Below are 14,363 nucleotides of genomic sequence, written 5' to 3' on the forward strand. Positions count from 1 at the left end.
AACTATTGCGTTAAAACACACAAAGGAATAAGAACAATGGACGCATTCTGTAAGAGGTAAGATTTAGTTCTGCAAATTAAAGATTCATTTCTAAATTCCTTTTTAACATGGACCTGCAACTGGGGGTTAAACTCTTATTAAAGAGTATGATCATTTATTGTTACATTTTAAAGGGGAAACGAAAATATTGCAGTGCAATTACATTTTGTGTCAGTTGTGTGTCAGATAAATTAGATTTGATGTATAAAGGAATAGTTATCATGCAGTGGCAAATTCAAAGTTCTTTTACCTAAGTGAATGTCTGTGAGGGTGGAGGGAGGGCAGATAATGTACACTCTATGTTAGCCACAAATAGAGTAAAGGGGCGGAGTCAACACTGTGAACAGAGAAATGGGTGTTCCACCAATAAATAAATGAAGGGGTGGAGACCCTGTTTTTCTATGTGATGATTATCCTGTTTAAACCACGCAAGAACATTAGTTCCAGTTGTATTGTGTGACTGGTTCAGTGTGGAGTCTTGATTTAAAGAAGATATGGTTCTTGCGATCGAGACTGCAAATCGTTGAATACCTTACCTAAAGATTCTCAGTGGGGGACAAAAAAACACCACAAACTCAAGGGAGTCATCTGACCCTTCCCATGTCCAGATGTGCTTAGACTGGTCTTACATCATTATTCAGGTGTCCATAGGGATACGTGGCATGTAACTAGCAGGGTTTGTGTCAAGCAGGAAGAGTTGTAGCTCTTAGTCTGGTTTATACATATGACAATTTTGTTGTCAATTTGATGCCTGCTGATGGCAGAATCACATTTTGTTCTACTTTTTTGGTTCATTTTTAGGTATTGTGGGTCTGAGAGCACTGTAGAAGATGTAGGGCTTCTTTAGTTCCCCTATCAGTACATTTTACCATATTTCATGACAGAACAAGTGGTTTTCACTATGATTTTCAACTGGGTTGGTTGAACAACATTTCATTAGAGGTGAGAATATACTGTGAAATCCAACCATTCAAGTACATAATATATTTTTTTCACTGATATTCAGCTTTAAATTATTCCACAACTGGGTATAAAATACAGGCATAGGTAAAATAACATATACATGACGGTGCACAGAGACGGAATTTCATTTACAAACCAATTCTGGATTTGCAAGTCCAAAAATGTCTTCGGGGGACAAACTGAAAAAGCGATGTGCATTAAATAGGCATCACAAATTAAACTGTGCACAGTTAACAGTGTCCAGTATCTAGTGGGACAGTTTTTAGGTGTAGCTAGTAGAGTACACCAGGTGTCCCAGGGCCTGTAAATTAAATGCTACTAGTAGTCCTGCAGCGCTGATTGTGCCATCAACATGAGTAGCCTTACAAACATGTCTCCGGCCTTCCATTGCAGGGCCTGTGTGTGCAGTTTTAAACTGCCATGTCGACTTGGCGAGTACACCCACTTGCCAGGCCCAAACCTTCCCTTTTATTACCTGTACATCACACCTAAGGTAGGCCCGAGGCAGCCCCATAGGCGGGGTGCAGTGTATTTCAAAGGTAGGATATTTTATGGTGTGTATTACATGTCCCGATAGTGAAATACTACTAATTTCATTTTCTCACTATTGCAAGACCTATCTTTCCCAAAGGGCAACATGGGGTTTGCCTTGGAGTATTGTTTAAGTGTAATTTCCCATTGGGAGCAAATAGAGATATTGAGGTTGGGATGGTGGTATCTGAATTCACAATTTAAAAATATATCTTTTGATGAAGTTGTGTTTTTTCATTGTAACTTTGAAACTGCCACATTTAGAAAGTGGGCCTTTTCTTTCTTAACCATTCTGTGCTTCTGTCTGTCTGCTGAATACACATCTGGGTCAGGATGATAGTTGGGCTGTTTGTGCATCCAGTTTAGACAGTCACACAAAGGGAGCTGAGGTGTGCCCTGCATATCCTGATGGCCGATCATCAGGCTGATTGGTCTTCCTGAGCTAGAGTGGTGGGAGGAGCTGACAGTTGCACCTGAATAGGGCTGTGCCTGTCCTTACACAAAGCAATCTTCGACCCCCTGGAGTGTGTCTGGGGCCAGAGCAGGGAAAGTCAGAGTCTTGTGCACTACAAAGACTTCTCTTTGAAGTTTGCCTTCAAAGACAGAAAGGTATACATACTGGACCTCTGACACCACATAGTTAGAACCCTTCTGGATTGATAACTTCTGCCAAGAAGAAGAGCTGGATGCTGTACATCCTACTTCCAAAGATTCTCCAAGGGCTTGGACTGAGCTTGCCACCTATTACGAAGTCTCACGGACATCAAAGACTTTATCTGCCAGTGTCTGGGCTCTTCTGCTAAGAGTCCTGGCTTGCAAAGAGGTGCTAACTCCAGTCCCAAGGCCCTTGGAAGTGCAAGGTGGTGATCTGAAGGAGAAAATCCATGCATCAATGCGCTAAGCTGGAAGAACTGACGTGACTGCCTCGCGGCTGAAGAAGCAACGCAGCGCCTGTCTTGCAGCTGCAGAACTGACGCAGCTCCAGAACTGACGCAGCTGCAGAACTGACGCAGAGCCTGTTTCACCGCAGTCCAATCAACACAATGCGCCTGGCTTTTCCACGCACTGTCCTGAGCCTTGAAACAGATGCCGCGTGTCAGGTAATTGATGCATCGCCTTTCCTACAAGGGAAGAAGCTCAGCATACCTCCCCAGCATGTACAAACCAACACATTGTCTCACCTGAGAGGAAAGAATCAATGCATCCCCTCCCCTGCGCAGTAAGGAACTGACGCATTGCTTTGCTTTTCCGGCGCCTCACCTCTGTTTTTGACGCATCCCAGATACTTTGTGCTAAAGAGATACACCCATTGATTCCTATGGATTAAGACTAACTTAAACTTTTAAGAAGAGATATTTTGACTTCTGTATGTTTCGAATTTTTGCCATTATGGTCTTGTACTCCGAAAAATATTGGCTATTTTTCTAAACTGGTGTGGAGTCATTTTGTCGTATTTCCATTGTGTTACTGTATGTTTGTGTGTGTACAAATATTTTTCACATTGCCTCTGAGATAAGCCGGTCTGCTTGTGCCAAGCTACCAAAGGGGTGAGCTGGGGTTATCTTAGCTATGTGACTCCCTTACCCTGACTAGAGTGAGGGTCCCTACTTGGACATGGTGCTAACCACTGCCAACTAGAGACCCCATTTCTAGCAAGTAGGAGGAGATTTAATGTTACAACGCTGGACAAATGCAATAGGAAGACAGTTTTACACTGAACTCCATCAGAAAGGTAAAAATGAGGAGCTTAGTACAGTGGATCTTTTTTAAGGATAGGTCACAATATATGCTTGGTGTCTCAATTTTAACTTTTAAAGTGCATGTCAATGTATACTTTACATCTGCCTATAATGGTCGGTGGGCCTCTCTAAACAAGGATTACATGGTCATGTTAAAGTTATTAGGTTTATTTTATTGGTTTGGTGACAAATGCAGTAGGCATATCATTTTACATTGAGGACAGTTTGAAAATGCCTGTAAACGTAAACCTTTTTGGATGTGAAAAGTCTGACGTTTATCAACAAGACTATATGGGACTGTTGCTGGTTTTTACAATTACAGCCTGTTGGTACACAAACTGTTACACAGTACCTCACAAATAATGAGAGCAGACTGCATCCACTGGGTTAGCTGTTCCATTTGATATTTCTTTAGGGTATGTGATCTACACTCTGGTTAAGGTGCATGACCACTATTTAAGGGGTACCAATTTATAATTCCACCTGAAATAATCTAAATATTTGTCATTTTGATTTTAGCTGTGTGTGTACATTAAAAACCTTTTTTTTCATTGTACAGAAAAAGGAGTGGCAGTAAACTGACTATGTTGTGAGTTTCTAGCCCACAGCACCTCTCTGAGACAGCCTTGGACTCTTCTGCTTAGTAACCCTTAGACACAAGTGTTAAAAGAGCTTGGTCCCACTTTGGGGTTCTGAGGTACAAAGGTGACTTTTTAAGTCTGGTCACAGTAAACTTTTAGCGGGTTCAGGGGAAGACTTTAGGTTCATTCCTATGTATATTTTAGGCATGCCTAAAATGTTCTATGTGTTTTCCTAGGTAGAGACCATATGTTTATGTTAAAAGTCACTAGGTTTACCTTATTATTTTTAAACTGTGGTGAAAAAGATATCAGGCTTCTTATTTTACCCTGTGAATGGCTTACACCTGTAAGGCCTTACCTTGCTGATCGGGAAAAGCATTATGGGCAGCAGTTGGCCAATAAAAGGGCCTTCTGTTTTTTTAGGGTTAGAGCCAGCTGGTGCGCATATCATGACCTGGTACCTCACAGGTAATGGGAACAGAGGTGTAACTCGTTATTTGCCCCTGTGAATTTGCTCCTGGTGTTATTTATTTGCACTGAGTGATTCGGCAAGGCCCCTATAGGAGAGTTTTCGCCACTTTAGTCTGGTAAATATTTGCAACTTTGTGCGTAGTATTTAGTTGTGTGTACGTCTGGACACAATTATTTTTGTGCCTTGTTCAGTTTTGATTTTCTAGCCCACATCACATCCTTGAGTCAGAGTCAGACTAATTGCTGCATTACCATGATACTGAAGTGCTAAAAGATGTACTTGGTCCCAAGTATGTGGGACTAAGGTATTGAGGCTTTAGGACACCAAACAAGAAAGAACTAACACTGACACAAATGAAGCTCAGTAATTTCTGATTGGCCGGGGACACCCTGAACCGGATTTCTTCAATAGGAATGGGTATTGTACTGTGAACACTCCGATAAATACAATAGGAAAGGATTTTGCATTGTGACCTCTGGGACAAATATAATTGGAAAGGGTTTTACATTGTGCACTTACAAATACAATATGGAGGGGTTTGTCAACTCTGACAAGTTTAATAGGAAGGGGATTTACAACGTAAATGTATTCACAACTTTAAAAGGAACTAATTTTATATTATGAACTAACAAATACAACAAAGTGAGCTTTCCATGGTGAACTTCATGACAAACACCATAGGAAGGGACTTTACACTGTGAACTATTTGACAAATACAATAGGAATTGGTATTAACTCAGGCATATGCAACTGGGAGTGGTTTTGCATGGTGAACTCTTTGGCAAATACAATTATAAGGCTATGACATTGAGAACTCCAGGAGAGTACTTTATTTTTTTAATAAAGTAAAAAAAAAAACTTTAAAAAAAACTGACCAAAGATTAATAATTATTGCGCAGTTTGTAGAATTCAGTATCTTTTAATTAACTCCTTAGTTGCTTTAGTTTGATCTTTTGGCTTAACTTTCCTTCTTTTTTCAACTATGCTGTTGATAATCAATTCCTTTTACATAAAAGTGATACCTTGGACAATTCCTTTAAAACGCCAGGAATGTCTTGCTTACATCGCATAGTTGGGGACTGATAAATATTCCAATTTGAATGCGGATACGTGAGGTGCTGGTTCAAGGCAATCAACCACAAACCCAGACATTTGTTGCACTGTCCCTTGCACTTAGACCACTTCCAGCCCCTGCTACTATGCCCTACAACTTTGGTGTTCTTATCAATGTAGGAGGCTGGCCTGGTTTGTAGTGGGAACCTTGGGTACTTACACCTTATACCAGGTCCAGTTGCGCCTTACTAGTGAAATGTAGTAGTGTTCTAGCAGTTTAGGCTGATAGAGGTAGCTATAGCAGAGCAGCTCAGGTTGAACTAGGAGACATGCAAAGCTTATGCAATACCACTTATAGTTACACAATACGTATACACAAGTAAAGACAATACTCAGTGTTACCAAAAATAAAGGTATTTATTTGGGTGACACAGTACCAAAAATATCTTAGAGGTAATCACAAATTCCCCCTACACGAGTGTAGTGTGTGCAGAATCACTGGGAGAGTAAGAATACCTTAAAGGTAAGTATATTACCCCACCCCAGAGCCCAGAAAAGTAGGAGTAAAGTACTGCAAGTTTCCTTAGGACACACTACACCTCGTGATTGGGATATTGCAGTAACCAACCAAGTCTGCAAACAACAACTGCTGGATTCCTGGACCTGAAGACCTGCAAAGGAAGGGGACCAAGTCCAGAAGTTGAAAGAAGTTCCAGGAAGGACAGACGCCCCTGCCAACCCAGAAGAGGGTGCAAAAGAAGAGTCCCCGGTTAGTCGAAGACTGCAGGAATGAACTCTAGGAAGATGTCAGCGGGTTCCTGTGTGATGCAAAAGATGTCCCACGACGTGAAGATGGAGGCAGACGTGATTGTGTGTTGGAAGTCGCCAACAAGCCTTGACTATGACAAATAAGCGTTTTGCGTCAAAATGGCGCTGGCTGGACCCAGGAGGGACCTGGTGGCCTCAACTCTGTGTGAGGAGGAAGTGGGGGCTCACAGCACTTAAGATAGCCCTCAGGATGACAGACATCACCCACAGGAGTCCCGGGACACGGGGACAAAGGAGGTGCAAAACGCGGTTGGTGCTGTGCAACAAAGGAAGGTCCCACGCCGCCGGAGAACAACTCAGCAAGTTGAGCATCGCAGGGTGGAGTGATGGGGACCTGGGCCAGGCTTTGCACAAAGGAATTTTGCAAATAGTGCACAGAGGTGAAGAAGATGCAGTACACAGGGGTACCGTCGCTCTCAGGGAAGGGAAGGTCTTACCTCCTCCAAATTGCGTCAGCAGGACCTCAGGACAAACTATGTCAATGGGGTCCACCCTCTGTGTCCTTAGGAGCATGCTCATCACTGTGAGAGGAGTCCAAGGGTACCGGTCGTCATCTTGGAAGGTGCCTGCGTGACGGGGGGTGACTGTCACCCCACAAGAGATTTCTTCGGGCCTTCTGGTGCAGGATGAAGACAGGGAGTCTCCAGAGCATGCACACTGTGGAAGCTGTTGCAGTTGCTGGCTGGAGCTGAAGTTGCAGAGGAAAAGTATCCCTTATGGATACTTTGTTGCTGTTACAGCAGTTCCTGGAGCAGGCTGCGGCTGATCTGAGGTCAGAGGATGAAGTAGTAGTTGCAGAGGATTCCTGAAGTAAACTTGCAAGCAGAATCTCAGAACCCACAGGAGAAACCCTAAATAGCCCTGAGAGGGGGATTGGCTACCTTATCAGGTAAAGACCTATCAGGAGGGGTCTCTGAAGTCACCTTCTGGCACTGGCCACTCAGAGCTCTCCAGAGTGCCCCCACACCTTGCAAAGCAAGATGGCTGAAGTCTGGGACACACTGGAGGAGCTCTGGGCACCACCCCTAGGGTGGTGACGGACAGGGGAGTGGTCACTCCCCTTTCCTTTGTACAGTTTCGCGCCAGAGCAGGGAACAAGGGGTCCCTGAACCGGTGTAGACTGGATTATGCAAGGAGGGTACCATCTGTGTCCTTCAAAGCATTTCCAAAGGATGGGGAAGGCGACACCTATGTCCAAAGGGAGAAGGTGTAACACCCTGCTCTCAGAGGAAATGCTTTGTTCTGCCTTCCTGGGAATGCGCTGCTCAGACCCCAGGAGGGCAGAACCCTGTCTGTGAGGTGGCAGCAGCTGTAGCTGCAGTGCAAGCCTCGGAGAGCTGGTTTGTCAGTACTGGGGGTCCATGGTGGAGCCCCCAGGATGCATAGAATTGGCTCCCCAATACCAGATTTGGAATGGGGGGGGGGAGGAAGATGACAATTCCATAATCTTAGACATGTTACATGGCCATACTCAGAGTTACCATTGTGAAGCTACATATAGGTATTGACTCGTGTGCGTGTAATGGTGTCCTCACACTCACAAAGTCTCGGGAAATGGCCCTGAACTATGTGGGGGCACCTTTGCTAGTGCAAGGTTGCCCTCGCACTTAGTAACTTTGCACCTAACCTTCAGCAAGTGAAGGTTAGACATAAAGGTGACTTATAAGTTATTTAAGTGCAGTGAAAATGGCTGTGAAATAATGTGTGTGTTATTTCACGCAGGCTGCAATGGCAGGCCTGTGCAACGTTTTGTCTGAGCTCCCTATGGGTGGCAAAAGAAATGCTGCAGCCCATATGGATCTACAGGAACCCCAATTCCCTGTGTACCTAGGTACCATATACTAGGGACTTATAAGGGGGGTCCAGTGTGCCAATTGAAATTGGTAACTGAAGTCACTAGCCTATAGTTACAAATTTAAAAGCAGAGAGAGCATAAGCACTGAGGTTCTGATTAGCAGAGCCTCAGTGACACAGTTAAGCACTATACAGACACCCACATTGGGCCACAAACTATGAGCACTGGGGTCGTGACCAGCAGGATCCCAGTGAGAAAGGCAAAAAAATACTGATATACAGGTAAAAATGGGGCTAACATGCCAAGGAAGATGGTACTTTCTTACATATCAGCACTGATGTTACCTTCAGCCTGCATGTTAATAAAATATGTTTTAAGTATTACTTCCTTTCGAAGAGCTAAAGGAAAATTCTTCCTTACCCCCAAGTTAAAGAAGAGATTTGATGATCCAGGCAGCCACCACATCCGACTATTTATCACTTTCATACTGTGCAAAAACAGCTGCCATATTGGTTGCTTAATTTACCAAAGTGCACTTCTGTTGAATCCTAATTCGACTTCCTCCACAGGTAAATAATCAATCTTGCTCTAAGACACTATGCGTACTGCACAGGGCACTTGTCCTGAGCTCAGCTCTCTGCTTCAGTCACACATGCCCTCTTCACATACTTCGCTTCTCCTCTTATGCACTTTTGGTTTTGTCATGTTCCACAGAACCGAAGCAAGCAAACTCTCTTTCTTGGCTCTCATTCTTATCTCAGTACACCAGAGGTAAAAGACTCTGCACTTAGGAATCAAGGGTTTGAGTGGTGTGCCTGTGAAGGATGCAGCACATTAAAATGAGATCTACTGCCATTGACGAATGATTGACCACTAAATAGAAATGCACCCATGGTCCAAATGTGTTTCAGGCCGCTCCTTAAAACCGCACCTGCGTGATTTCCTGGGTAGTGATCTCGATAGCATGTTCTTCGTCGCTGCTGTCGTCCAGTGTCGGCCTATTTAGGTGTTTGTCATGGAGACTGGCCAACTCCTTCATCTTCAGTTTGATCCTGGTGATGTCATACTGAATCTAAACAAAGTACCAGAAAAAGACATTTTAAAGCTTTGTGTAGAAAAATACCATCAAGTCAATCCAATGTGGAATTTTTTTTTTTTTTATATACTGTAAATTATATCCACACTCACTGATACGAGAAAAAAAAAAGCTGGAATATTAAAAGATCAATTGTTTTGATCTACAGAATGTTAAATATAGTTGGTTAAAAAGTAAGTCATGTTTGTGGTTTAAAAATGAAGTAAAGAAAATGTCCACTTGCTCACTGCCTGCAACTTTCGCTTGCCTCTAAAGTGCCCTTAGACAAAAACCACACTTCGGAACAAAAACAGTATGCATTGTCAACGTTGTGGCAGTTTTTGCAGCACTTGGTGAAAAGGATCTGGTTGTAATGAAATAGCACTTCCTTCCAAACACATGTAAATAATCCACCCTTTTCATGACATGGATACTTCATTAACGAAAAAAAAATCTCTCATCTACTTATGTATAAAATACATTATCACCACTTTGAACATCAACTTGCTCAGAACGTTCGCGACGAAGACTAAATCACAAATAAAATTAAAATACTTTTTCCTTGTAAACCCTCCCTACACAGTGATGCCAACGCAAAGCGCTAATGAAAAAAATCACTAGGCCCACATCCGGCTCACAAGCAGCACTGCGTCCCGCATTACAAAGTGCACAGTAAGCGAGACTGCCAGAAAAGCAGATTTCAACCATGTTAAGATGTATTTTGCAGACACCTCGTCCTATTGGCTATTTGGTGCCCCATCCACCTTGCAGCGAGTGTTTCCACTAGAAGTCATCAGGGATTATCTTACATCTGAGAAGTATACTCCATTATCACGCAATTTCTAGTATGCATTATTTTAATCTCCTATATAGGTTCTAGTCGGATTGCAATTCTTTTTAAAAAAATGTCCCCAGCACTAGAATGACAATGGGCAGGCTTTCATGTCAAACAGCATTTGTGCAGCAACGCGTGTAAACAGCTTTTATGAATGCAAATTTGTGCTTGCGTTGGCTCGTTAAAGCCGGACTTCCTGGTTTTGCCAATGCTGGTTGTAACCGATATCTGCTCTACTGCAGCTGTTGTACTATAAAACAAGCGTTCATGTCAATCTCCTTCTAAATCTTATGCTTAAATACTCTATTTACTGTATCTTCAGTTATTGTCAAACCCAAGACGGAAGCACTGACTGTACCCTGAACAAGGTAATGTGGAAATTTAACTTACTTCTTCGATTCCATCCACCCACTTGGGCGGGAGTCTCTTGGTGACACCAATGGCTGCTTCAGGATCCAAACTAATGCCGGACACCAGGGCCATGCGATCATCTGCGAGCTACATTAAAGAAGGAAGAGATATTCTGGGGTTAGGACGTAATCTACCACACAAACTCAAATACTTCTGCCACTCGACAGAAGTTTCCTGAACCAAAATGTAATGACTAGGTCTTGGGACATCAAATTCCTCATTATGTCCCACACTCACAGTATACACATTTCCTAAATATAAACAGGCGTCTCTTTCTTGGGCTGTTCAATATTAGGATAAGTATTTGCCACCCTCCACCCTCTGCACCACCCCCATCCCCCCCCACAAAAAAATATTATTTACGTCCTCGCCGTTTGTCACTCCCACAAACTTCACTTGCAACAACCTTTGTTAATTCCTTCCTGTCGGGATGACACACAGTGTGAAAGGGGGAACAGAAAACCCACTTATTTTGTTGAAACTCAAGAGTAGGGAGAATGCAGCCTTAGTACTTTCTGGCTAGCAGCCCTGTCATTCTATTTTCAGAGTAAGTTAGGTGATTTATGAGTCGGTGCTTATGCTGGGGTACAGTTGTTTTCCAGCCCAATGATCAGAATAAGGTAATCCCTCGTCTTTATGAGGGCCACAAATGCAGGAGCAGCAGTTACCGCTTGCTAATCTATGCCAACGCCGCAAATGCAGGAGTTCTAAGCATACTTTGAAATACAGTCCAAGTGACCCAAAGTGCAGACACCAGTGTGGTCTGAGAGGCTACCAGTAAAAACAAGGATTGGCAAAGGTCTGATGCTGGCCATCACCCTTTGGGCTTTGTAAATGCTTGATTTGTTTTGTCATGGTTTTTTACAAAACGTTATTTTTGGGGAGCTGCCTGGCCCTTGTCACTCTACAAAAAATACAAATATTGGCTAAAAAAGGACTACATTGCCTTTGTAGTCACAAACAGTTAGGAGCGCACCTGCCTGACATCCCAGCAATTAATCTGCCCCATTGCATCATGGTAGATGTAGTATCTTCAAAAAACGAACTCCATTAATTTTTAAATATTTCACCTTTAAGTAGGTACAGCCTTTACTGTGCATCTCTGGACACATGTGTTTCTGGGTTAGTCCCTTCTTCAGCAGAGAACATATTTGTGGGGTGCTGGGAATGCTGCCATAAATCACCCGGTTTCAGTACCTCTTTCCTGGCATGCTGGTGCCTGCTCCAGAGCTCGTCAGCCCAGTAGCTCAAGGGAGCCTTTAAAGTCACAAACAGTTAGGAGCGCACCTGCCTGACATCCCAGCAATTAATCTGCCCCATTGCATCATGGTAGATGTAGTATCTTCAAAAAACGAACTCCATTAATTTTTAAATATTTCACCTTTAAGTAGGTACAGCCTTTACTGTGCATCTCTGGACACATGTGTTTCTGGGTTAGTCCCTTCTTCAGCAGAGAACATATTTGCGGGGTGCTGGGAATGCTGCCATAAATCACCCGGTTTCAGTACCTCTTCCCTGGCCTGCTGGTGCCTGCTCCAGAGCTCGTCAGCCCAATAGCTCAAGGGAGCCTTTAAAGTCACAAACAGTTAGGAGCGCACCTGCCTGACATCCCAGCAATTAATCTGCCCCATTGCATCATGGTAGATGTAGTATCTTCAAAAAACGAACTCCATTAATTTTTAAATATTTCACCTTTAAGTAGGTACAGCCTTTACTGTGCATCTCTGGACACATGTGTTTCTGGGTTAGTCCCTTCTTCAGCAGAGAACATATTTGTGGGGTGCTGAAGAAGGGACTAACCCAGAAACACATGTGTCCAGAGATGCACAGTAAAGGCTGTACCTACTTAAAGGTGAAATATTTAAAAATTAATGGAGTTCGTTTTTTGAAGATACTACATCTACCATGATGCAATGGGGCAGATTAATTGCTGGGATGTCAGGCAGGTGCGCTCCTAACTGTTTGTGACTTTAAAGGCTCCCTTGAGCTACTGGGCTGACGAGCTCTGGAGCAGGCACCAGCAGGCCAGGGAAGAGGTACTGAAACCGGGTGATTTATGGCAGCATTCCCAGCACCCCGCAAATATGTTCTCTGCTGAAGAAGGGACTAACCCAGAAACACATGTGTCCAGAGATGCACAGTAAAGGCTGTACCTACTTAAAGGTGAAATATTTAAAAATTAATGGAGTTCGTTTTTTGAAGATACTACATCTACCATGATGCAATGGGGCAGATTAATTGCTGGGATGTCAGGCAGGTGCGCTCCTAACTGTTTGGTACATTGCCTTTGTAGTCCCTGTCACTTAAGGGAACTACGTGTTGACTGTCACTCACAGTAAAGTTAGCCAGTGTACTAAGTGGGATGACCCACTGCAGAATGCTGAAGTGGGTGGTGAAAAATGTGAATGGCGCTAACCGACCAATGGTTGAAGAGGATTGGCTTAAGCCTCTATAAGCAATGATATCAAACACACATGTTTAGTAAAATCAAAAGGTCTTGTCTAGCGCCAGACCTAAATATTGGGTTACCTTCAAAACAGCAGCTCTGATTATTAGATGCCTTTTCAACCTCGTTCCAAACTATTTACCTGCGACAACTATCGGCTACAACTCCCTACGATTTCAAACAGCTTTCATTATATTGGCATTAGTGAACTTGTACTTGGGTCAATGGGCAAGTGTAGATTTGCTGTCACTAATCTTCAATCTGGAGCAATCTTCCTGCCCACATCATGCAGCTGGTGGAACGCCTGCTCATGTCAGGCTTATTGTACCTGCATCTAGTAGAACATCAACACTGAATCCCTTCCTGGGCAAACTATGATTGTACTATGCGAGCAAACTACATCAGTCAATCGGTTCACGTTTTGAAACAGTCATTTCCCTCTTCCATTTCTCTAAAAACGTTCTAAGGCAATACCTTCATAACATGGAAAGAGCGCTTTCTATAGGAGTATTCACTGAGCTGATGACAAGCATTATCACGCAGTGGAAACAACTCATGAATGAGTTACTTATTTTCCGCTGCAGAGGTTGCGTGGCAACAGCTGCACCTACCCAGAGAGAAGGCTGCCCTTGTTTCTTAGGCCTGGGATTGTTTATCTCCACTTTAGAACCCTCGGATGTGGAGGCTTCACAGACACAAGGTAGGAGCACTCTTCTGCTAGCAAACAGGACTGCTGCAACAAAGGGCAAGGCGTGCAGGGGCAAGCAGTCTCCCCAGCGAAAGCTCCACTGACAAACAGAGAAGCTGGGCAGCACCTCCAGTAAATGAAGAAAGGGGGGATCCTAATGAGTCACTTCTGAGGGGACCACAGTGGTGCACACAACATTTTTACAACAGTACCGGGTGCAAAGCATAGTTGAATACAGAAAATTCCACAGGAGGTGTCTTCACAAGTACCACCATGAACCTCGGCACAACTGTGCCCCTGTCTAAGAACGTGAAGTATGGGTGACAGCTGACAATTTACCACTTGCCTAAAGTTAATAGGATCAGTAAAACCCAATAAATTGGGAATTGTGTGTAATTTTTGAACCAGAATAAATTAGTCTCCATGCTTAGTCCCTATTCTGTGGTGATTAACCTGTAATAGGGAATTTGGGTGCGGAGATACAGACCACAATTTTTCATTCCGGCCTCTGTGCCTAACCCCGCCTAACCTGTAATAAGGGCAAAGAAGATTTGCAGATCAGGGGCAGGAGCAAATCAATGCACTCTCTGCAGCCGGCAGGAAGTGCAAATGCGTACATTTCATTTAGAAGAAACGGCTCGCTATCTACCTATATCTATGGACTTCGGAAAACCTTCCCTAAGTCTGCTCTTTTTCTCACTCTACCACACTTATGTGCGCCGGTCTCCTCTCATGCCCACTCCTGTGATTCTGTGCCAGTCACAGCCATTCTGAGCAGTCACCAGCTAGAATTTAACACCCACAGTGACCCTTGCTTGAGGCGTTGTACTGCAGTAATCCGGGGGCAACATTCTGCAGTCCTGCACCCCAAACATGCAGCGCCCGCATATTGCACTCTTGTCCCACG

The 14,363-nt window shown here is 43.6% G+C and overlaps 1 protein-coding gene across 2 annotated transcripts in view; it reads right to left on the reverse strand.

The window, feature by feature from the left end:
- Positions 1-14,363, reverse strand: part of STX16 (syntaxin 16) — an 86,502-nt gene that overhangs the window by 32,335 nt on the left and 39,804 nt on the right. For both annotated transcript variants that reach the window (XM_069243437.1, XM_069243438.1), the window contains exons 2-3: positions 10,302-10,409; positions 8,933-9,073 (exon numbers count right to left, since the gene is read on the reverse strand). In XM_069243437.1, the coding sequence (XP_069099538.1) occupies positions 8,933-9,073; positions 10,302-10,409 (249 nt within the window). The remainder of the gene's footprint in view (positions 1-8,932; positions 9,074-10,301; positions 10,410-14,363) is intronic.

Source organism: Pleurodeles waltl, chromosome 7 (assembly GCF_031143425.1).
Source record: "Pleurodeles waltl isolate 20211129_DDA chromosome 7, aPleWal1.hap1.20221129, whole genome shotgun sequence".
In the NCBI taxonomy this organism is placed as follows: domain Eukaryota; kingdom Metazoa; phylum Chordata; class Amphibia; order Caudata; family Salamandridae; genus Pleurodeles; species Pleurodeles waltl.